The sequence below is a fragment of the Tamandua tetradactyla genome, chromosome 19 (genome assembly GCF_023851605.1).
Source record: "Tamandua tetradactyla isolate mTamTet1 chromosome 19, mTamTet1.pri, whole genome shotgun sequence".
Taxonomy (NCBI): domain Eukaryota; kingdom Metazoa; phylum Chordata; class Mammalia; order Pilosa; family Myrmecophagidae; genus Tamandua; species Tamandua tetradactyla.
In genome coordinates, this window is record NC_135345.1 from 40,754,148 (window position 1) to 40,780,061 (window position 25,914).

Below are 25,914 nucleotides of genomic sequence, written 5' to 3' on the forward strand. Positions count from 1 at the left end.
TAGACAAAAGGAGCATCAGACACAAGGCTTTCACAATCACCAGTCACATTGTGAAAGCTATATCATTATACAATCATCATCAGGAAACATGGCTACTGGAACACAGCTCTACACTTTCAGGCAGTTCCCTCCAGCCTCTCCATCACATCTTGAAAAACAAGGTGATATCTACCCAATGCGTAAGAATAACCTCCAGATAATCTCTTGACTCTGTTTGGAATCTCTCAGCCAGATTGACACTTTATCTCATTTCACTCTTTCCCCTTTTGGTTGAGAAGGTTTTCTCAATCCCTTGATGCTTAGTCTCAGCTCATTCTAGGGTTTTTCTCAGTCCCTTGATGCTGAGTCTCAGCTCATTCTAGCATTTGTGTCCCACGTTGCCAGGAAGGTCCTCACTCCTGGGAGTCATGTCCCATGTAGACAGGGGAAAGGTGGTGAGTTTGCTTGTTGTGTTGGCAGGAGAGAGGCCACATCTGAGCAACAAAAGAGGCTCTCTTGGGGGTGACTTTTAGGCCTAATTTTAAGTAGGCTTGACCTATCCTTTGTGGGGCCAAGTTTCATGTGAACAAACCCCAACACTGGGGGCTCAGCCTATAGCTTTGGCTGTCCACACTGCTTGTGAGAATATCAAGAATTCAACTTGGGAAGGTTGAGTTTTCCTCCATTCTCACCATTCCCTGAAGGGGACTTTGCAAATACTTTTCTACTCACTGCTCAAATCACTCTGTATTTCCCCTGATTTTTGAGTATAACTAAGAGAAATACTAGAAGATTTTGAGGTGGCACAGAGAACGTAATGATGGAGACTTTTCATTCTTTCATTCACTAATTTACTGAGCAGACATTGACTGAGCATCTACTGAGCACCATGCTCTTTCCTCTGTAGGTATTTACAGATGAGGAACACTGTCTCTATCCTCAAAAGACTGATGGCTCATTTGGAGGTGGATAGAAGAGAATTTTGAGATCTTGTATCAGATTACCTCTCATTTCTTAATGAAATAGGAGAAAGGATTGTTTAATGAGAGTGAAAGATTTGGAAATAAAATTAGGGCTTTTGCTGCATGCAAACCACCCAAAACTTAGTGGCTTAAAATAATAATTTATTTAGTGCATGGCTCTGTGGCAAAGCTGGGTGGTTCTTGGGTCTCAGATGCCTTGGCTGAGATCAGTTGGGTTTTCTCATGAATCCGTGGTCTGCTAGCAGGCTGCTGGATGACCCTGAATGGCCTTCCTCACATGTCTGGTGATGGGCAGGTTGTCACCCTGGAAAACGGGCAACTGGGCCACATGTGTCTAACCATCCAGCAGGCTAGCCCAGGCTTTTTCACGTGATGGCAATCACAGGGTTTAATAAGCAGCAAGAGAAAGCAAGCCGCTGGGCACAAACACTTTCCAGACTTCTACTTGGATCATATTTGCTAATGTCCCAGTGACCAAAGTAAGTCACGCAGGCAAATCCAAATTCAAGGAGTGAAGAAATCGACTTCTCTTGATTAGAGGAGCTATAAGAGTCATGTAGCAAATAGGCATGAATTCAGGAATAGGATGAATTTGTGACCATATTTTCAATATACCACAATTTGGAAAAGGCTCGAAATATTGGTTATCAATAGGTTATCAATAAAAGGTGAATTAAAAAATGGATGAGTAGCAGTGAAGGCAAAATTGAGTTTAGATGGCATACTTTTGTACTATACTAAACTTATTAATACTGAGCACCAGTATTAATACTGAGCACACACACAGAAACCATTAGTCAGTAATGATAGTTATCTAGGGTGAAGATTAGCATGGTGGTGGGTACAGCAAAAGGACAAAGAAACAAGGGATTCTAATAACTGTAATTAGGTCTCAGTGAAAGGTGACTTTAGGTTCCAAGTTCAGTAAGGAAGTAAAATCAGAAGGTTAGGATTAACATACTGAGAGAAGGAACTTAAAATTAACTATATGAAATTTAACAAGGAAAAATATGAAATATTACTCTTGAGCTCATAAAATCAGCCATTAAATTGACACAGATTGGGGAAATATGACATAGATTGGGGAAAAAAGCATAAATAAGACTTATAAATTTAGATCAACCATAAAGTCCAGGGTAAATAATGTGATTCAACTGCCTCCTCAACACCACCCTCCATCATGGAGAAAATAAACTTAATTCTAACTTAGGATACATTCTTACAGATGTAGTGCATAGAATGAGATTGCCCATACAAGACTTTATTAAATTGCAAGTTCAAAGGAGAACAATCATATAGCTCAAATTATCTTCTTAGAGCTCTTATTTCAGATTTCTATGGCCTTCAAAACAGCCTTATCCTTACTAATTTACCTTATAGTAAATAAATTTATATTTATATTTAAATTTATATTTAAGGAACACTCCTTTTCTCACCTTTATATGTAAGAAATCTATGAAGATTTCATTTGAAAATAAAGGGGTTCTGTTGCTAAAATTTTTTTTCAAAGCCATTGTTTAAGGAGTCGGACTAGATGGACCCTTTACGTTTTCTTCCAGCCCTTTGACTGATTGTGTGTGTGTGTGTGTGTGTGTGTGTGTGTGTGTGTGTGTGTGTGTGTACATATATATAAAATAGCCAGTAATGTTAGGGCACAATATATAATGGAACAAAGGAATGGTTTGTAACAAAGGGATGTGTTGGTGTGGGTCATGCACAAATAAAAAATATTATATCTCACCTGGTCATGATTTCACCAATGAGAACATTTTTATAACGTTTTTTGGTACTCACCCAACTACGATCATGCCACAGCTATTCTCAAAACTGTCCATTGGCTCTCCATCTCATTGGAATAAAATTTGAAGTCCTTTCAGTAGCCCAGAGCACCCTCTGTGATGTGGTTCCACACTCTCCCTCATCTCCTACACTTTCCTCTTGCTCACTCTGCTCAGCCAAACTGGCCTCCAGGCTGTGCCTCTGACACACTAAGCATGCCCCAGGCAGGACCTTTACACATGCTATTCCCACAAATCACCTTTTCTCCCAGTTTTCTGCATGTATAATTATCTAACTTCATTCAGGTTTCTACTCAGAGATCTCTCTGACCCTCTCTATCCTCTTACTCTACTCCATTTTTTTCTTATTAACACCTATTATTATATATCTGACAGGTATTTTTATCTATTTATGAGGGCAGAGCTGTTATCTGTTTTATTCTATTAAGTGTCTGACACTTAGTAAAAATCAAAAAATATTTTTTAAATAAATGAACAAATGACTCTGACTCAGTTCCCTGGTGATGATTATGGTAACAAATGAAACTACAGTAAAATCTTACGAATTTGAATTAGTAGCCAGAAAGGAAGAAAAATGTTTCTACAAATATATTCAGTCCAAATTATTGAAAAATGTATTACATAATGACAGTATGTACATTTGTTATAGTTTTCAGTATAAAAAAAATTTCGGTGGAATTTTGTTGCCACTATGTCCACCCCCACGAGCATAGTAGGTGGGCTGTACTAGGTGGAAAGTAAGGAAATAATTTGTAATTACATTTATATACCATAAGCCAAATGAATTATGCCATGTCATAAAATTACTTCCACTACTGGACCTCAAAATACTGCCTCTGCAAAAGAAAGATATGGCAAGTGTAATTCAACATGTTCTGTTTTTCATGTTGGCAGCCCCAAGAGATTGAACTATCAGACCTTTGTTTGATGTCTTAAAGGATTGCTTTTATGGTCAGGAATGAGAGCAGTGGCAACACAGCTGCATTCTTCATGTTTTTACCACATGCAGGGCACTCTATTACGAGCATTATATAGACTAATCCTCACATCCCTTCAAGTGATATTATCCCTGAGGCTTCTCAGGGCTTCTCATACTTTTCAGCCAAAGGTACCTGGAACATTCAGGGAGAGCTAGCATGTGATTTTTATATCCTAAGCGTCAACTTCTTTTAATCTCATTATCTTGAAAATTTATATAAAATTTGCATTTTACTCTAGAATATGTTTGTTTCAGGTTTTGCTATACACAAAATAATGTTTAATTATGTTATCACTAGGTAAAACTGATTCCATAGTAATATATATATTCTGCCTCTAAACGTTTGAAGACCAGAACTACACAGCGCCATTTCTCCTCTACTTCATTCCCACTAAAAAGAGCAGATATCATATATCTAGATGATAAATTTTTACCTAGTTAAATTTGCATGTTTAAGCTTTGTTATTTATTTTATATGATATGCTATCATATATTATATTTAAAATAAGATTTTTAAAGCTTAGCAGCAAATCCTAAGTCACTGTTTCTTTCTTGCCTCTTTATAGGTGTGGCTGTATTAGAAGGTCCCATGTATGCAGTAGGAGGGCATGATGGCTGGAGCTATTTGAACACAGTTGAAAGATGGGATCCTCAGGCTCGTCAGTGGAATTTTGTTGCCACTATGTCCACACCCAGGAGCACAGTAGGTGTGGCTGTACTAGGTGGAAAGTAAGGAAATAATTTGTAATTACATTTTAAATACCATAAGCCAAATGAATTATGCCATGTCATTTCAAGTTTAAAGATAAACATAAATAAACTATGAAAGATAAAGATTTCAGGTGATGTAAAGAAATTTTAAAGTAAAAAATTTCATAATAGTTCTAAATATAAATAATAGAAAGTTAAGTTAGGCTTTCATTCTAATGTGTAGATACTGTAAATTTCTAGTTAGCTTTTTTAGTGAAGAAATTTTATTTAAATATTTAAATATTCAGTTTTAATAAATTGTAGTATAGAAATCTGGTATTTTATATACCTTTAAAAATATCTGATCTTTTAAAAGTAGTTATAGCCTCTCAGTGTTTTCCTAAACAATTCTTCCATGTCTTCTACGAATTTATCTTTATTTTTACTTTTCTTTCTTTCTTATGTTCACAATCTGGTAAAACCTAGAATGAATTTTTAAAAAGGGACTCTCCTGTCTCTTTTCAGTTCTAAATAGAGAAAGCAGATTTAGAAAGAGCTATTATAGCCAATAGCTCTTGATTACTCAGAGCTAAATACATATCTTTGCTCAGTCCTTTCTTCTTTCATAGAATGAAGCCCCATCTGATTATTAAATAAAAGCTATTTGTTACACACTTTTTGCTCACTGAAAATGCTTTATTGTCTTTTCCAGAATGAGGAAGTATTCAGGGTTAAAATATAAGGCCTTAAAGTTACTTGTAGGATGCTATCATTATTTACCAAGAGCAAAAATAAGAAAATATTAATAGCAATGTCCATATTTTATGGTAGATAGAAGAGTCAATCACCAAAGAATCTAGTGAATGAGAAAAAGGAAAGAAATTGAAACAAAAGGAAAGGGAAAGAAAATGACTCTTTAATTTACTCTTTGGGAACTGTTCATTGGACTGATTTTCTTTACAGTTGTACATTTCTTAGCCCTTATTTCTTATAAATGACAAACGAATAACTGCCTTCTCTAAATCCTGATTTCCAAATCTTTGATAACCTGGACTTTGACATGAAAAACCTTACTTTCTTACCTTTTTTTTTTTTTCTCTAAAGAAACATATTTCAGTCTTTAACCTACTATTGAATATAATTCTGAGACAGCCTAATTTTTGTTTAAGAAACTAAGGATCTCCAGTCTACTAAGTATTTGGAAATTTGGTTTTGAAAGTATGGTATTTCTACATTGTGATTATAACTGTGTAAATATATATTCATGTAAGTAAGTTCTACAGTGAAACACCAACATACTTGGTGTATTTAAAAATGGACTTTCAAATGAATTTTTTTGTATTTCATTTTTTGTTTCTTTAATGTTTTTAATGTAATGATAAAATCAGGGAAGAAAAGATCATTTCAGAACCACCATAAAGTAGCAGTATTATGAGACTAGAATTACTTCGGCTTCCTTTAATTTCTACTGTACCCCCTCTCTGATCTGATCTCACCAACTTTTCATTTAGTTTGGAGTCCAAGGCTACTCTCAAGTCCCTCACTGCCATCCCCCTCACCCTGCAGACTTGCACCCCTGAGCTCTCCTGTGTCTAAGTGGTTGAGCCCTTCTAGAAGAATCCTACAGTCACAACTGCAGCTCTCTCTGCTGTCTCTCCCCTGAGCCCTCAAGATCTGTTAAGAATTGATACTGTCCTCAAACCTTATTACCTTTCCATATCTCCTTATATTCTGGCAATGATCCTGTCTCAGATGAACCCTTTCAATGTCATGTACATTTCCCTTCCTCTAAGCCCCACTGTCTCTATAAACATAATTATTATCACACTCATATTCTCCTTCCTCTGGTATCAAGATATGGCACATCAAAGGCCAGTCCCTTCCTTTTCCTGTTATCCCCTCCTTCAGGAGCTTGCACTATCAACAGTACTTCTGCCTCTTCTATTTTCTTCTTTTACTTCTCTCATGGATCCTCTCCCTTCACATCATGAATTCATTCATTTCTCCCATTCTAAAAATAAATACAACACTCCAACTCCACATACCCTACCCTCAAACTTTCTTTCTCATAAAAATATCTCATACATATCCCTATTGACGTTGATGGCTCTGTTGCCCTCTCAGAAATCTAGGATTTATGCTAAAACTCCTCCTGTATCCTGCCCCCAGACCACATCCATTATTAACTTCTAGAGATCTTTTCAATCCTATCATGCCTTCCATTTCACTTTCACTGTCTCATCTCTTTCCTGATCTGTTGGGCTATCTCCCCAACTGATCACCTTGCCCATAACCTTAATTCTCTCCTCTTCATCCTTCATTTTAGATGACTTACCTAATGCTCTACCTAAAATACCTAAGGATCATGTCACTTTCCTTTTTGAAACCTTACAGTAAGTCTGTTTGATCAAGCCTCCTTTACATTTGATCTCACCTGTATCCACCTCTACCTTCTCTCTCCTGTACCGAATGCATATTACACTCCACAATAATTTATGTGTGAAAACTACTAGGATCTTTGACTACCCATACCCTCTGTCTTAGAATGCTGTTTCCCCTGCTTTCTTACCTTGAAAATTCATTCATCCTTGAAACTTGCTCAAAATCACCTCTGGAAAACCTTTCTAACCCCTACTTCCTTTCCTCATTCCCCCTTTACTTATTTTCCATTCCATCTTCAGCATTTTCATTTTACATAATTTGTGTATAACTATGTTGTAGCCTGTTCCACTCTGTTATTGTAATTACCTATAGGTCCTTCTTCCATAGTAGATCCGAGTCTTGAGCAACCTGATCTTACTTTGCTTTCTTAATAACTAGCTCAGTGCCTGCCACGTTATCTGAACTGTTTAACCTTATTAAGAATATCCTGGTATCACGCAGATATACCAGTACTTTAATCTTTAGTCACCCACAGAAGAGAATGTATTTATCCATCAACCAAAGTTTTTTTTTAAAGCTTGCTTTAAAACAAATTAGTAATCTTTTAAATTATTTTGTTGGGCTTCCATTTTTAAATACATATCCAGAATTTGGGAAAAATAGAAATTATATTGTTGGTCAGGAAAAAGTATGTAGTTTATTTAAAAATTATGTATCTTCTCTCTGCCATTCCTTTGTGATTTAAAACAAATCATTTTTCTCTACCTCTAGTTTTTAGTCTACAAAACAAAGAACCTAGATTAAGCACTTTTTATTATTATAATTTATTTTTCAATGCTCCTGATGCAAAATATAGTAATTTCTCTAGAGAAGCACTATTTCAATGTTTTATGAGCTACACTCTGTATCTGAAAAATTTCAATGTGTTAAAATTTTTCTTTCCACCCTTTTTGAGAGAAAGAAGCTTTATTTAGATATCCAATTGCTCAGGCTATCTGTTAGCCACTGACTGGCAAATATTTTTAGCAATAGGGTTTCTCAGATGAAAGTATTTAAAAAACATCAATACTTAAGGCAAGTGAAGTTTAAGCTTATTAATTTATTTTAAATTTATTATAAGTTTTCATTTATAATATTTACTCATTGTTATTATCAACCAAGAAGAAGGAGTAAGTTTGTTTTGAGGAACATCCAGCTTATTTCTATGTTTTGTTTTGTTGGTTTTTGTTTGCCCAGTATGAAGAAAATCCTAGTTCACAGATAAGAAGCTGAAAATGGCAACAGTACTTTTAACTACTAGTGCAATTTTATCATAATGTCAGGAAGCTCTTCCATTAAATTGCTCCAGTAGTAGGAAAGGTTTTTTTCCAAGTTAAATCTCAAACTTTATCTACCAACTACTTGTATTCTTGATTATCATTTTAAAATTCAGTCAAGTCTTCAATCTTACTATCATGATTTGACATATTGTAATATTTTTCTTTTTACTATAATAGACATTGTCATAGGAAGAGAGATGAGTTCTGAGTCTTGCATGGCATTTAATTGAGCCAGGTGATTTTTTTTTTAATTTAAAAACATTTTCAAAACTTCAATTTCAAATAAAACATTGTTGGAATTCCCTCAATCCTGTTCTTAGAACCCAGTTTGAAAACAATTATTTGAGATATAGTGATCCTTTGGGAGGTTTTGATCATCTTGCCATGTAATAACCAGTTTTAGTGGCATGGTATACTTTAATTTTGAAATCTATCTTTAAAACATATACATTTGCCCAAGTATAAATGTTTATAATTTTAATGGGCAGAAATTTGGGATAGTTCAACATTATTTCTTGAGAATCAGAAAAGTGTTATATTTTAACCAGGACACCCAGAAATTCAAAATTTATGACCCTTCGGACAAGCAATGGACTGGATTTACTTTTTAAAAAAACTAATAGAAAAATATCTGTAAAGAGCTTCCCAAATGAATAGTGAGTAGAAAAAGGTTTTATGTTTAATCAAAAATAAAATTGTGTTCAAACATTTAAAGTATTTTACATATAGTTTAAGAGCACAATAAAAGACTATTTTAGTTTAGTGCAGTATATTGATTGATGAATTAAAATTGATCTTTAAGGCAACATTTAGGTCGTTAGCATATGAAATTTATTTTAGACAATTTAGAGTTCTCTCTAGTAATTTAAATTAATGAAGAATCAATGTGTTTGTATATAATAAATATTAATTATATGCCTTTGTTTCAAGCCATCCTTTTATTCCCCTATTTCACTATGCAAATAATACTAGTTGACTGTTCACTATGCAAGTGTTCATTAATAAAACTCTGTTTTGTTTCTCCTCTTTTCTGGGTGACCGTGTATAAGTCTCTTAATCTCCCTGTCCCAGTTACTTCACCTATGAAACAGGATACAAATGGTTTCTCATAGTATTATTGTGTTAAATTAAATAATATATTTTAAAGGTTATTTTCTGTCCTTCAGAGCCAAGTCCTAGTTCTTTTAAAAATAAGTGATGGTATATTTATACATCATATTTTATCTATTCTAAGACATATTTTAACATGTCTAAAATTGGGATTCACCTTACAATCAGTGGTGACTTACAGTTGCTGTTAAACAGCTGGCACCTGTGAAATAGTTGCCATTGCCTTCACGTTTTTCTTTTTTATGTATATACAAGTGATATATGATATATGCATGTGTCATTTAATTGGCAGCATATCACATTTTTTAATGGTACATAAATTAACAGTGTATCTTTGTCTTTACATAATAAAAGTGCTATTTCTTATTTATTATTTCATTTGTTCCTTTTACAGATTGTATGCAGTTGGTGGTCGGGATGGAAGTTCTTGTCTCAAATCAGTAGAATGTTTTGATCCTCATACTAATAAATGGACTCTCTGTGCGCAAATGTCAAAAAGGAGAGGTGGTGTAGGAGTAACTACCTGGAATGGATTGCTGTATGCTATTGGAGGGCACGATGCTCCTGCATCCAACTTGACTTCCAGACTTTCAGATTGTGTGGAGAGGTAATTTCCTGTGAAGGAAAATTAGTAGTGTATATATATTGAATGGATTTACCAGATAGAATCAAAAGGACTTGGTGGTGGGAAGTGATGGAGAGGAGGGAGTCCTTTAAGTTCAAAAACATATGTAAATGATGATGACATTTAGTAAGAGATGGAACTGTGCTAGAGCAGCACCTTTTTTAAATGAATTGTCAGCATTGTCAGCATCAAAATCATCTACATCAGCTACATGGTTAGGTACATGAGTCTGGAACTCATAGCAAAGGTTTCTGCTGAGATGTACATTTGAGGGTCCTAAGTATATATGACACTCAATATAGTGAGAGAATATATATAGGGAGAAATAACAGGACAGGGGTGTGGAAAACTTCAGTATTTAGAGATACAGTGTTCAAAATAAGAAAAAAGAGATGTAGCAACTGGGAGAATAAAGGAAAACTGGGTAAGCCTCATATCATGGACAATAAGATGGAGGGAGTGGGCCAGCTAGCTGTGTCAGATGCTTCTGAGAATTCAAATGAAATGGGATAGAACAGAAGCCCTTGAATTTGACAGCATGAAAGTTTCATTGAGGCAGTAGAGGTCAACTCCAGAATAGAAAGTCTTGAGTGAAGAGGAGTTGATGAAGTGGAGGAAATGAACATAAATAACTTTTTCTGTAACTTCTATCTCATAGTAAGTAATTATGCATAGTAAATACTACTCCTAGTACTTTATAATATATATACACTATCTATTTATTTATACCTGTTTATCCATCCAGCACTAAGATATTGCTTTCCAAATGGTGTATCATTCTGCACATCCACATCAGTGTATATGTCTCTTATCTCCATATCCATTAACATTTAACATCATCTGCCTTTCTAGTTTTTTTCATTCTAAGGGTCTAACATTGATTTAAATTTGTATTTTTCTGATTATGGATGAGTTTGATCATCTCTTTTTATAGCTGTTGGCCTTTTGACTTTCTACTGGTAAATTGCTTGTTCATATCCTTTACCCATTTTTTTTCTGTTGGGATTGTTTTACACGAATTACATTTGTTTTCTAAATAGGAGTCACTTGTCAACTTTAGACATTACAGATATCTTCTCCCAGTCTATCATTTGCCTGTTCATTTTGTTGCTGATATTCTTTGTTGATTAGATAGTCTTAATTTTGACAAAATCAGAATGGCCTTTATGGAGGAGAGTTGTACTTTTGAGCTTTTGTTTATGAAGTCCTTCTTCATACTTATTTCTCAGAGATATTTGTCTATGTTCTCTGTGACTAGCTTTATTTTTTTACATTTTACATTTAGGTCTTAAACCCAAGTGGAGTCAATCTTTGTATATGTGGTTGGGCAGGGATAACATGTAAAATGCTTAACAGGCAAGAGCCAGTCAGAATAGAGGCCACCTGCATCTAAGAAACTAACCTGGTTTCTGAGTCCTCGGAAGATACAGGGGTCCTAAAGAAGAGTCAGGATTGTCAGTGTGAGTTGGAGCACTCAGGGTGCTCAGAGAAGTAGCTGTTTGCTAATCAACATGGAAGGAAGTATTTCAGTGTTTTAAAATAGGTACAATCCCTCTGGAACATATCAGTCAAATATCAGCCTAGTGTTAGTAGAGATCCATTTAATTTTTCTCTATTTAGTGGAGGAGCTAGTCTTCCCAGCACCATCTGTTAAACAATCACCTTTTTTCCGTTTGAGTTGCAGCGGCACTATCATTTTAAGTTGTTCAAGAGGGAGAAACTATGTGGTAATTTAAACAGAGTAAATTTAATTTATAAAACTATAACAGGAAATTGGGTAACAAAGATTTGGCTAATAAGAAGTAAAAAGAACTCTAAAAAATTTTTTTAGGAATAGCAAATATAAAGAGCAATTACTATCCCTAGAGCTGAGATAGAGGCCTAAGGAAGACCCCACGTACACATTCTGGGGAGAGAGCCAGATCTCCTTGGAGAGGGCCTAGACATGGCTCACCGGGAAGCTGAGAAGTTGTGGTGGTGCCATGCTAGTGGAACTTGCTGGAAATTTACCTTCTAGGATGTCAGGGAAAGCTATTCATAGAGAGGTGTCTTATCAGAGGTATTCTGCTACAGAACCTCCCCCAGGGTGGAGGCAGGGGAAGCTACTGGTCCCTGGGGTGCTCCTGGCTGCCTTATACTGCACTTATCAGGAAGCAGAACGCTTTTCTCCTGCATTGTCTCTCTTATGCGCTCTACTGACAAAGTCTAACATCCTGCCAGCTGGCAAAGGAAAAAGATCTAAAGGATCCAGATCCATTTTCACAGACAGGCAAAAAGGTAAATTTAGACCTGAAAGCTAGCAGAGACACTTTTATTGTATATCAAGGTCCCATATAAGTGGGTATCTTTGTGTCCTAGAGTGCCGTTATAAGGTGCCACAAACTGGATGGCTTAAAACAGTAGAAATTTATTGTCTTACAGTTCTAGAAGCTAAATGTCTGGAATCAAGATATTGGAAGGGCCATGCTCCCTAGTCTTTGGAGAGGAATCTGTTCCATACCTCTCTGCTAGCTTTTGGTGGTGACCAGCCATTCTTGGTATTCCTTGGCTTATGCAGCATTACTCCAGCCTCTGCCTCTGTGGTCACATGGCATTCTCTCTGTGTCCAGTTCTCCCCCTTCTTATACGAACACCAGTTATACTGGATTAGAGCCCATCCTAATCCAATTTGGCTTCATCTTAACTAGTAACATCTTCAGAGACCCTATTTGCACATTCTAATGCCCAGTCACATTCACAGGACTGGGTGTTAAGACTTGAGTATGTCTTTTGGGGAGGGCCCAATTCAACCCATAACAATAGGTCTCCAAGCTCTTAATGCTGTTCCACTGGTACATCAGTCTGTTCTTGCACTGATCCTATACTGTTTTTTTTTTGTTGTTCTGTTTTGTTTTGTTTTGGCATGGGCAGGCATCGTGAATCGAACCCGGGTCTCTGGCATGACAAGCAAGAACTCTGCCTGCTGAGCCACCAGGGCCTGCCCCTGTACCATTTTTTAATACTAGACTTTGTAGTTATCTTAAAAGTCTAGGAGGGCAAATCTTCCTCTTTGCAGTCCTTATTTCAAAGTTCCCTCAACTAATTGATTCTTATTCTTCCATGTAAATTTTAAAGTAATTTTCTCAAAAACTTCAGCAGGAATTTATATCAGAATTGCAGTTAGTTTATAGATTGATTTGGAAAAAATTTATATCTTTAAATTATTGTCACCTGATTCAGGAATATATTTAAGATGTTCAGATTATCTTCTAAGCCCTGTATTAGAGTTTTAAAATGATTTTTTTTTATATAGGTCATGTGTATTCTTAGAAAATTAATTCCTAAATGTTTTACAGGTTTTGACTTATTGAAAATATCTTATAGTATTATATGTATTTTGTAATCTAAATATTTATTTATATTACAGATATTATAACATTGTTATAGTATTTCAAATGTTTCTCTATTTCATAGGGTTATAGTATCACTGTTGCTAATCTTGTTAATTTTATTGATCTTGCGGAAAATTTCACTTTACCGTTTTGAGAGTAACCTGAAGCCTCTATTGTTTCTTCAGTCCAGCTAATATAACTTTTTGCAAATGTCTAATCAAATTTATTTTATTTAAATTTTGGCTAACTGATTCCATTATTATGAAGAACTTAAGCATTTTTCATGATTAGGATCCTCCTGTTTCCAGAGTAAGAGTAAAGTTCATACCATTGCAGTTCTTTGTCATTTTTATGAAGTCACTTAAGAATATTGACCTCTCAGAATTATCATTCTTTACTCTTTTTTTTCCATTTTCTATTGCGAAAAATAACATATATACAAAAAAAACAATAAATTTTAAAGCAAACCACAACAATTAGTTGTGGAACAGATTTCAGAGTTCAATATAGGTTACAATTCCATAATTTTAGTTTTTTTTTACTTCCAGCTGCTCCAAAACACTAGAGACCAAGAGAAATGTCAATATAATGATTCAGCAACCATACTTACTTGTTAAATCCCATCTTCTCTGTTTTAACTCCTCCTTCTCCTTTGATGTTTCTCCCACTCTTTAGGGGTATTTGGGCTATGCCCACTCTAACTTTTTCATATTAGAAAGGGCTGCCAATAATATGGGATAGAGGATGGAACTAGTTGATGTTCTGGAGAGGCTGGCCCCTCTGGGGTTCAGGACATATCTGGCCTAGGAACCCAGTTGGAGGTTGTTATGTTTATTCTTTACTTTTTAATATTTTTAGAGAATAATTAGCATTACTTAGCTCTAGGTAGACGCCTTTGAAAGTCTGCTTGGTCTAACTGAGTATTCCATAATAGATTTAGTGTTTTGTTTTTGTTTTATCAATCATGGTGGGAAAACATTGTGTTTTCTCATGAGGAATTCAACCTTTGCTTTTCTTTAATTCTTCAAACTTATTCTTGAATTGTGGCATTTCACTAAAATGTAAGTTCCATGAAGACAGAGGTTTTTTTTAAACTGCTTTACAAAAAGAGGTAAATTCACTTAATCTAAAATAATTACTGTGTAAAATTCAGTAGTATTTAGTATATTCACAATGTTGTGCTGTCACTACCTCTATCTAGTTCTAAATCATTATCACCCCAAAAGGAAACCCCAGGCTCATTAAGTGATAGTACCCCAGTGAGCCCTCCCTCTAGCCCCTGGAAAGCACTAATGTGTACTTTGTATCTATGGATTTACCTGTTCTGAAATGGAGTCCTATAATATGTGGGCTTTTGTGGCTTGTTTCTTTCTCTTAGCATAATGTTTTCAAGATTCATCCACATTGTAACATGCATCAGAATGCCATTCCTTTAAAAAAAACATTTAAAATTTTGTGAAATATAACAATATACAAAGAAAAAAAACCTACTTCCACAAGTAGTTATGAACAGATTTCAGAGTTTGCTATGGGTTACCATTCCACTGTTTCAGATATTTCCTTCTAGCTGCTCCAAATACTGGAGACTAGAAGAAATATCAATATAGTGATTCATCAGTCATACTCATTTGTTTAAATCCTATAACTCCTCCTTCTCCTTTGATCCTTTTCCCAATCTATAGGGATGTTTAGGCAATGCCCATTCTGATTTTTTGATGTTGAGAGGCATGTCGACACAAAAAGATAGGGGGATATAATTAGTTGATAATCTTGGAGAGGCTGGTCCCTCTGGGTTTCAGGATTTATCTGGCCTAGGAACCCTCTAGAAATTATAATTCCAGGACAGCAAACTTAATGCATGAAACTTTTACAGAGTCTCAGTTCAAGCCCTAGGTTTTCTTAAGCGTTAACAGATTTAGCTGGGGTTTAGCACACCATGGCAATTAGCACTATCTAACTGAAGCTTGCATAACATTATCCTCCAGGATAACCTCTTGACTCTACTTGATCTCTCTTTGCCACTGATATCTTATTTTATTACACTTCTGTTCCCTCTTTTGGTCAGGAAGGTATTGTTGATCACATGGTGCCAGGGCCAGACTCATCCCCAGAAGTCCTACCCCACATTGTCAGGGAGACTTTCATCCCTGACTGTCATGTCCCAGGTAGGAGGGAGGGTAATGATTTTCCTTGCAGGGTTGGGCTTAGAGAGAAAGAGGCCACATCTGAGCAACAAAAGAGGTTTCCTGAAAGCTAAACTCTTAGGCCTCATTATATGTAGTCTTAGTTTCTCCTCTACAGAAATAAGTTTCATAAGGACAAGCCTCAAAATGAAGAGTCTGGCCTATTTTCTTGGGAGTCCCCAATTGTTGAGAGGGTTCCCAGGATTTCCCAGATGGAAAGTTAATAGTTCTATTTTTTTTTCCTTTGAACCCACAGGGGACTCTACCAATACTTTTTTTTTCCTCATTCAAATTTTAAACTAATGCACATACCAATACTTTTTAATTCTCAGCCCACCATAGTCTTGAGATTTATCCAGGTATTACATTAAGCTATACAGAATTACAAGGCCTCATTCCCATTCTGGACTCTAGGACTTTGGGTTGTTTAAATGAGCTACCCACACAGGTTGATTTAGATTGTATGTTACCGAAAAAGTATCTTTTACCCTATATTTTGATTTGTCTTAGTCCCAGGCAGATTGCCTTCGTTTTTATCTCTAATTGAGGCCTGATCTCTTTTTCTGTTACTTTAACTGTTATTTTATGTAGCTGTGTTAACCTTCAGGGCTGCAGCGCTTCATTTCTGGTTCTTAGGTGTTACAGAGTTACTCAAAGTTCCAGGGAAATACCAGCTGATACACATATAGTTCAGTGTCTCAGAATCTTGAAATACGGGTATAACTTCAGACTTGTGTGTGACTGCCATAAGGGCTCACAATCTAGTTTCCAGTTTTCTTATAAGTATTTTCTGAAAGAGACTATAGTGTATTTGTTCTTTTGTTTCCTACTTATTTTGCATACCACATTGTCCCCAAGGTTTATTCAGTTCATGGTGTGCCTCTCGATGTCCTTCCTTTTTGTAGCCTCACCATATTCCATCATGTAAATGTAAATGCATCACAGTTTGCCATTCTGTTTCTCAGTCACTGTACCCTTCGGCTCCCTCCATCTATTGAGCATCATAGATAATGTCTAAAATAAACAAACCACAGTGTCCTCACTTGGTTGTGGCACTCTCAGTTTTAGCAGCATTCTCAATTTTAGGCAGTTTTCATTGGTCCATAGAGACAAAGAACTGACAAACAAGGCCTCACGAAATATCAAGTCAAAGTTATCCCTTATCACTTGTCCGTCCCCCCACCCAATTAGTTGCCCCTGGTAGTGCTGTGTTACTGTTGATGTCTTCCTGTTAATTATTGGCCATGGCATGCAATTTTAGTTTTCCAGCCTATACCTTTCTACTATTGACTCTTTGTCCACTATGGAACCTTTGAAGTAGTTCATGTTAAGAACTTATTTTTAATCGTAGATTTAATCAGTGGGGTACATAACACTATACACCCCTTTCAATATTACAGTGTAACTTTTAATCCTATTAATTAGTTACTATTACTTCTGTCCATTCCCTTGCATTTAAGTTCAATGTCTTTGGGTAGCCTTTCCCCCATCTCTAGCTTCTGTGTACCTCTAGGTCTGCTATATTCTACAGTGTAACCTCTGAGATCACCTTTTGCAGAGTCATAATAATGAAATTGTATAGTATCTGTCCTTTTGTGTGTGACTTATTTTATTCAGCATTATGCCCGCAATGTTCAACCACATTGTCATATGGAAGACAGAGATTTTTGTGTGTTTTATTTGTGTCTGAGCAGCTAAGAAAAGTACCTGGTACACATAACTTGCTCAGTTAATATTTGTTGTTGTTATAATAGCCCTTTTATTATTACAAAATTAAAATTCAAAGTTTTTTTTATTTAAGGTATTTTTTAAATAAAAGTATATAGAAAAGCAAATTTTACAATTAAGGTTAACATTTCCACTTCTCAGAAATCAGCACAGTTAATTCCTTAGCCCAGTCTTTCTGAATCTTTCTTTGAAGAAAAACATATATATATTCATCTTAACCAACATCTTCAATGACCCTATTTGCAAATAAGGTCACATTTATAGAACTGAGTGTTAGGACTTGAGCATATCTTACATTTATATATGTGTGTGTGTATGTGTGTATATATGCATATGTATATGTATACATGTGTATATATGTACACAAACCTAATTGTGTTTTACACTAAATTGAGATAATATAGTGTTCATGCTGTTCTGCCACCTGTTCTTTTTTGTCACTAATCTTCATTTTAATATTTCTATAAATTTCAACACATCTAATACATAGAACACATTCATGTTTCTCCAGTTGACTCCAAATGGACCTCTATAGCTAATTTCTTCAAACACTGTCTAATCCAGATCATTTCTTGCATTTGATTGTTGTGTTCCCATAAATCAGCTCTTTTACCTAACATATGCCCTTTTATATGCTATTGACTTATTCAAGAGATTGGACTAATTGTCCTTCCACATTTCCTACTTCTCAGATTTGTCTGCCTCTTTCCTTGTGGTGATGTTTAACGTTTCTTTAGCCTCTGTATTTCTGTGAAAATGGAAGTTATATCTAAACCCTTAATGGAGTAATTTAAATTTCTGGCTAGCATATGTCACAGTTTATATTCAAATATTATAATTATATATTATATATATATATTATATATATATTATATATAATTATATATAATATTTGATTTGCCCACCATTAGCAATACAAAGATTGAATCCTGATTTGGAGTGATTTAGGAGTGACTTTTTCCATTTATGACTAGAAAGTTGTTTGTGTGTTATTTCTTTGGTACTATGTGGCTATGTAGTTCTTCATCACCCAATCATTTTAACTACAATTGATAATTCTTGCCTGAAACAATAATTTCATTATAATTTGAAGAATTGTGTTTTTCTACCTCTATTATTTCATCTACATATATTAATGAGTATGAATTGTTCTATAAAGTAGAGCTTTCCCTATCAACTGAAAGTGTTTAGTTATTCTGACATACACTTCCCACTGGAAACACAGGATAAAATTTTTTTTTCTTTAATTACCAATATTAAAATTAAGGAGTCATTTTAATAAGTACCTTGGAAATATAAAAAGATCAGACTTCCCAGGATTGTCCTGAGACCATAATTTATTCAATATTTCTTTATGTATTAAAATATTTATTTATATTTTGGGACATAATAAGCTGGAAAGACACTGTCCCCCTCAGAAAGTTTATAATCTTATCAGTAAAAACAAAAATGTAATATACTATTATAGTGGCTGTTTAAAGGAGAAAAACAGTTCTGCCTCAATTCTTATGGAAAGTAACATTTAAAATAAAACGTGAAGGATGAGTATGTCGGGAAGAGAGAAGAACATTTCTGAGAAAAAGACAGAGCATGTATGAAGGCTCTGAAGCAGAAGAAGGAAGGCCATTGTGGCAAGAGAACATAGAGTGATGAGGACAGTTTCAGGAAGGAGGCAAGTGAGTTGGAGGTGGGAACAGTTCATATAGGCCATCTAGGCCTTATTTAGGATTTGGGTATTTAAAGAGCAATGGGAAGTTGTTTATGCATATGCATATGTGTTTGTGTGTGTGCACATGTGTGTGTAGTGACATCAGATTTTTTTAAGATAAGTGTGATTGATAAATTGTAAGTGACTAGAAGAAAGATGAATAATGAAATCAGGTTTTGCTGATGACATTGAACTCTTTCTGTGAAGTAATCAGGCTTTGTTGCCGTTTTTTGAGAAAGTGAGAAAGTTGCACCTATATTTCACCTGTTTTGTTGAGAAAATAATTCAGACTATACTTGTTATACATTATAATCTAGTGACTGGATATGGAAGTCCTTATATACTCTGCCCCATACATTATAGGCTAATATAGTACTGCACTGAATAAAAAGTAGTTGAATCAAGAGGTATTCGAAGCAGCATAGGTCATTTTAGCATAGTATATCTGCTTCTAGATAGACAATTTGGAACAGCTCTAGTTACCATAACTCATGAAATAACAAGAAGATCCAGGTATGGACAGCTACAATGATTGAGGCGATGTTTTCTTACATAGAACTTCATGTATTGATCCCTTCAAATTTCTAGGAGGCAATCTAAAGCCTTAAAGCACTTCTCAGTATTTACATGATCTCCTCTGAATACCTCAAGTATTGTAGATCTGCTTATAAATCTGTAATATTGAAAGTTAAAAATTTCCAGGAAAGTATTGATATTTTTCTCTAAAGTATATTTAGATGTGCTCTTATTTATATAACAGGTAAGCCTGAAGATGGACCTGAAGAATAAAACTGTTTTTACATAAAACATTTTGAGAATAATGCCAGCACCAGTTCTAAAACTTTCTTTCAGATATGATCCCAAAACAGATATGTGGACTGCAGTAGCATCCATGAGCATCAGCAGAGATGCGGTGGGGGTTTGTTTACTTGGTGATAAACTCTATGCTGTTGGAGGGTATGATGGACAGACTTATCTTAATACAGTGGAAGCTTATGATCCCCAGACAAATGAGTGGACACAGGTACGGCCTTTTCTTTTTTCATTATTATACTTACTCTTTTTTTTGTTAAAACAATTCTTTTGGTAAAACAAATCCTCTCAGGTTTGTCCAATACTGAAATATATAACATAAATATCTCTTGATTAAACATGAGAATATAAGATGAAATGTTTAATTTTATACCATAAGTGAAATCCAAAATTGGCTTTGAAATGCAAATTAATACTCAGAAATTATTAGTTGATCTGCCACCAATTTGCTTGTTGGGAATAGATTAAATGTTCTAGCAGTGATAAGAGTTGATAGACTAAAGGAAGGGGAGATTGTGGACAACAGGAAGCAAGAATAGTCATCAAAAAAATTTTTAGCCACTTACCCATACCTGAGCAATAATTTTTAAATATTTAAGCTACTGATGCTTGGAGCAGGTCAAATGTCTAATCATAACCTAATAAAGATGTAATTAATTCTTACATTAATACGTAAGAAACCTGACCTGGCAAGCTTACTAATGGAAGGAATTCCAATTTTATTTATTTATGGGAGTGATCAGCCACTTCTAAGAATGATCTTTGCTTCCCATTCCCAAAAAAGCAACCAGAAATTTTATGCCTCTCACACCCAATTCAGTAACTGGTACATAAAAGGCACTCAGTAACTGCTTTATTAGTGAAAGTTCTCCTGCATGCAAGGAACAATGCTAAGAACTGTCAAGAAAAAACCCACACTATCATCTAACATAACCTCTGTTTAAGTAGATAAGCTTTACATGTGCAAGGAGAGAACCTATAACATCAAGATGTTGGTATTAAGTGTCCATTTTATAGGCAGTAAGTGTATAAAAAAGCAATGAGAAAAAAAGGTGATTGTTGGGAGGGCTTCAGTGAGAAAGAAGTGGGATTAAAAACTAAGCCTTAATGAATTGATCCAATTCAAAAGGTGGAAGAAAGAGGAAAGAAACTGTGTGAAGAAACATGAAAGAAATGTCACTGAAAAAGAAATATGCAAGACATATTTAGGAAGCATGGCTGCTTATAAGGACCCATGCCTCTTCTTACTGAAGAAGAGTGGGGACAGGATGGACAAGATGTGCTCTAAAGAGTTTGATAATGAGAAGCCAGCAAGAGCTTTTAACCAAGAGAGTGATGTGATAATAGAAAGTTCAATGTGGTGGCAGTTGGGGACAGGGTAAATTGGAGTAGAGGTGGGGGAAGTGAAAGCTGGAGAAAAAGGGAAGCAATGTGGTGGCAGTTGGGGACAGGGTAAATTGGGGTAGAGGTGGAGGAAATGAAAACTGAAGAAAAAGGAAAGTATTTAGAAGACTGCTTCAGTGGCAAGGCTTGAGGTGGTAAATAAATAAACTAGTAAGGAGGGAAGGAAGAATAGATTCAAGAGAGATTACCAAGTCCTGTCAGTTCTTTATATACTCACACATATTTGGTTGGATTAGGTGTAGCTTCTTAACAGTAAAGGAATGGTCCAAGAATTTCTTAGAACATAGAGAAGAGAGCATTTAAGGGAAGAGAGGGTATTTTAGTAATATAAGGAAGAATAAAGATTTGCCATCATGAGGTGGTAGAGATGTGTATTATAGAGATTATAATAGAAGCAGAAGCTACCATAAAGAGTTTAAAAAGTAAAAGGAGGAATAAAACTAAGGATGGGAGCTCGAGGGGTATGCAATTTTTAATAAATGATTATGATGATTAAAAAGTTAACATTTACTGAACATATTTTATATACCAGGCCCTGTTCTAAGTATTTGATGTTAAAGAATTTATTTAATCCTCCCAACAGCCTTGTAAGTAAATACTATTATTATTTCCCCCACTGTACAGGAGGAGAAATCTGAGACATAGAGAGGTTGACAACTGATCCAGGGTCACCCAGCAAATGAACGGTGGAGTTAGAATTTGAGCCAAGGGTTTTTTTTTAACAATAGGAATGACAACAAGAAGGTAGAGAAGATTCCAGATGCTAGGGGAAAAAAGCAAAACTGAAGGATACCTTCCTAGTAGAAGAACAGGAAACAGAATGAGGGTAAAACCTGGCTATCGTTAGACTAGGAAAATTTGAGAGGGTGAGTGTAGGCAGGTACAGGGAATTTTTAAATGAAGAGACAGATAGAAAAAATGACTTACATTGTTTGACCATGATTTTGTTTATTAAGTGAGGGATGAAGGGTTAAGATTAAGGGTTGTGTTAGAGTATTTTGGAATAAACGCTAAGAGATTTCACTAGAAATTATGCCTTACTTGCCATAGCCTCCTAGCATGTCAGATATAGTTGTGAATAACAAGCAGGAGTCACAAAAAGAGATTGAAGAATCTCTTTTTCTGAGATGTATTTGATATAAGCCATTAGGCTAATTATAAGGAATCTACTGGCCAACCTTTCAGGGTTGTTATTACAGATAATTACTATTTTATGCTGAAATACTCTGTATCAAAATTATCTGTGACCACATAGCTATTTTGTTTGCTTGCCACCTATATTACTATTTTAAAGCAGATAAATGTAAACTTCTAACCACAGTATCTGAAAAAGAAATATCTTCTTTTCAATGTCCAGATAAATGAGCAAGAGGACATTTGTATAGGGACTGAAATGAAATTACAAAGTCTTAAACCACCACCCACCCCATTACCAGTCTTGACCCAAGCAGGAGGTGAATGCATTGTATTTAGCAAATATTCTAACCTAAACTTTCTAGCTAATTGTCATGGCAATCTTAGCTATTCACACTTGGGCCACCTGGTTTCTTGGGTGTTTTGAGAAAAGCTGCTTTATTATAAACAGACATTTTGACCTAAGTGATTCTGAGGTCACTCCTAGAATACTATACGTAGATATGGTTTTAAAATAGGTTATTTGATTGTTTGAAGAGATATAACAGTGAGAACAGCTGAGAATTCTCTTAAAATGGAAGCCTAGTTCTCGTCTCAAAATCCACTTATCTGTCTATGGGTTTATACTGATTAGGAAGTCATTTTGGTATCCTGTGTATAAAAAAAAAAGTCTTTTTTTTACATATCCAACAAATATTAAGTAAAAAGCAGAGTTTCTTGGTACTTTGCATTAGTCACCCCCCCCCCCCCCCAAGAATTTTAGTTCTTAGGTCAAATGCGTAGTAATATTCTTTTAAAACTACCCCGTCTACACTTTCTTTCCACTATAAATTTCCCAGTTTTTAGGTTTTTTTTTTTTTTTTAAAAGCAATAAGTAAAAATTTTAAATTCTTTCCTTAGCCATAGATTATTGTATTTCTTCCCTTAGCACCTTCCACTTCTAACTCACTGCCATAGAGTTTATTCACCCTGTTTGGTTCCACTCCTAGGGAGTTGGATGATGGGTTTTCATTATATTTATTCTGCTAGATTTCAGCCATGCACTTAGAAGGAAGTCAGTAAATAGGAAGTTACAGGTTCCTCAGGATAGAGCAGACCCCCCCACCCCCACCCCCCGCAGTGTGTTTTGTGTACTCTCTCTGAGAAGGCTGAGGCTGTTAGAAGATCTCTCTAGCCTAGTTAATATACTTAATGGTTTCTCCCTATTGGCTACAGAGTTACTTTTAGCGTTCAGCATCTCCTTATAGCCATAATGTGCATCATTTTGGCCAAAATATAGTGTTTCATATGGAACAGTTCCTGACCTATTAAAAAAATCAACTTTAAAGAGGAGTGAATATACATAATCATATGATATACTCAAAACAATTTTGTCTATGAAACTTGGATATCAGGAGGTAAGAAAGAAGGAGCCAGGTCAGCAGTAGGGCTGGGACAACATAGGGTCAGGGCAGCAGCTCAGGTACAGAGCTAGTTCAGTATTTCACCAATTGGTATGATATTATCAACATTTTAGCTTACAGATTCAACATGTATCTGTTTTTGTTTCTTTTTGTTTTAGGTTGCTCCACTGTGCCTAGGAAGAGCTGGGGCTTGTGTTGTGACTGTAAAATTATAATTTAGTGCTTTATTTTCTAGATGAAAATCTGCTCCTTCTCTATGAATTTAGTTCATTTGTTCTACAATCAATGAATACGTTTTTTGGTAAATTTGCAGTGGCACATTCCTGGGCACAAAGTGCCTGATCTCAAAGTGAAGATGTTAAAACAAGGGAGGAAGGAGTAAATAAACCAGGAATAAAAACTTTCATGTTCTTAGTTAAGTCAAAACTACAGTTGATTGATTGTGAACATGTGTTCTTGGTATAAAATATTAGGGCAAATGCACTGCTGCTAACCATAACCCAATGTTAACTAGGGATTTCACTTATTCATAGGCAAACACATTTTACTCACATTACTGAGATTTCTTTTATTACAGTGCAAACATATCAGGTAAAATTTCTAAAGTTCTACTTTGTAACTTTTTTATCATACATGAGTTGGAGTCGTTTTGTTTGTGTGCTTGCTTGTTCGTTTAACCACAGCCACTATATTAATGACATACTATGCTATTTAGTATTTTCAGAAACAGATGCTTTATATGTGCTCAGGTTGTAGATTTTATTTCTAAAATTGACTTAATTCAATGAATAAAGAAAAACATTAAAGAGTCAAAAGAATAATGACCAATAAAAACTTGACACAATCATTCCATTACATCTAGACTCACCAAGAGCTATAGGTTTATGATATGTTAAGGTTATACATTAAATTTAAGATATGCAAATTTATATAGGAAAAGTAAATGTTATATACCCTATAATATTTTTTACCTAGCTTGTATTTAATTATAAATATTTGTTTTCTTCATGTTATCAAAATTTTTTATTTCTATCTTTTAGATATTGACAGAATTGCTTGGATATTCTTATGTTCTCAAGTCTGTATCTGCCTCCCCTGCCTTGTTTCTTATGTTTTGCCATAGTTAGTAACCCATTGTGTTTATTTGTAATCAAACCATTTGGGGGGAATGGGCTTATTGAATGTTGGAAAAATAAGTTTAAAGTGTTTGTTACCCAAAGTTTTGTACATTTGTAAACTCTAATTACGTATGTGAATGTTAATACTCTCAGTGAATTATTTGTTTGTAAAATGCACTGGGCAGCAACATTTTTGTGATAAATCTTTTAACAAGTCATTAACTTATATCTTAATATGAATATAAACTAAATTCCCATCTTTTAAAATTCAGTGTTGTGGTTGATGTTTTTTGTTTTGTTTTGTTTTGTTTTGTTTTTTGCATGGGCAGGCACAGGGAGTCGAACCGGGGTCTTCGGCATGGCAGGCAAGAACTCTGCCACTGCGCCGCCATTGCCCACCCTGCTGTGTTTTTATATTTTATTTCAGGATATTTTAGTTTCTTTCTTTAAAAATTAAACAAAATCTTTTTTTTTTAATTAACTGATTTTAAATGTTGATGAAATATTTCTACCTTGGATCCCAAGACACTAAATACTTCTATTCCTGAAACAAACCCTGTATTCATTTACTAGTGTAGCCACTAAGAAAACAATGGTGATAATAACAAATACATTAATATTTCATATATCCATATGTTATAGGTATGAATTCAATTTTTTCCTAATAAGGAGAGATCAGCCGTGGAAAATATTTATATATTTAGGGGAAGGAAGAGAGGAAAAGAGGGAAAGATGTAAGAACAAAGCAAAACTTTCACAGCGGAGCCTTGTTGATTCTTCATTACCTCCTTGTGGTGGCTTAGAGCTGTGATTTGAAAGGAAGTACTTATACTTGTGATGATTCCTTTGAACACTTATCACCTGCTTTCTTGTTCTCTGTGGCCCACAGTGAAGGCCAGAATTTGTGTAAAAGTAAAAAATCTGATTCTCTCTCTCAGAATCTTCCTTTCCGTTAGGGGATTCATCAGAAGAATAGCCTCTTTGATCTTCTACCCTGTAGAGGAGGGTAATGTAGTTTTTAGACAATAGGACCTTCTCTCAGGATTATTGGTAAAGAGTTCCATTTCTTTTCTAGTGACAGGGCATCAGCCAAGACATTCACTTCTCCCATAGTCAGGAGTTGTATAAATCAGGAAAAAAAACATGGCTTTTCCTTATATCCACCATCCAACATGCTGCCTTGACT

At 35.1% G+C, this 25,914-nt stretch overlaps 1 protein-coding gene and 1 long non-coding RNA gene across 12 annotated transcripts in view; one reads left to right on the top strand and one right to left on the bottom strand.

The window, feature by feature from the left end:
* KLHL5 (kelch like family member 5) overlaps positions 1 to 25,914 on the top strand; it is a 97,275-nt gene that overhangs the window by 70,429 nt on the left and 932 nt on the right. For 7 of the 8 annotated variants that reach the window (XM_077136623.1, XM_077136621.1, XM_077136622.1 and 4 more), the window contains 4 exons: positions 4,307 to 4,469; positions 9,636 to 9,848; positions 19,709 to 19,880; positions 23,769 to 24,999. In XM_077136623.1, coding sequence (XP_076992738.1) covers positions 4,307 to 4,469; positions 9,636 to 9,848; positions 19,709 to 19,880; positions 23,769 to 23,825 — 605 coding nt within the window. In that variant the 3' untranslated portion in view covers positions 23,826 to 24,999. Of the gene's footprint in view, positions 1 to 4,306; positions 4,470 to 9,635; positions 9,849 to 19,708; positions 19,881 to 23,768; positions 25,000 to 25,914 lie in introns of those variants that run through there. The other variant, XM_077136620.1, reaches the window with a different exon arrangement.
* Positions 1 to 25,914, bottom strand: part of LOC143663148 (uncharacterized) — an 85,810-nt gene that overhangs the window by 39,821 nt on the left and 20,075 nt on the right. For 2 of the 4 annotated variants that reach the window (XR_013165831.1, XR_013165829.1), the window contains exons 3-5: positions 16,264 to 16,434; positions 14,557 to 14,667; positions 9,386 to 9,856 (exon numbers count right to left, since the gene is read on the bottom strand). This is a non-coding gene — a long non-coding RNA (uncharacterized LOC143663148). Of the gene's footprint in view, positions 1 to 9,385; positions 9,857 to 14,556; positions 14,668 to 16,263; positions 16,435 to 25,914 lie in introns of those variants that run through there. The other 2 variants (XR_013165832.1, XR_013165830.1) reach the window with 2 other exon arrangements.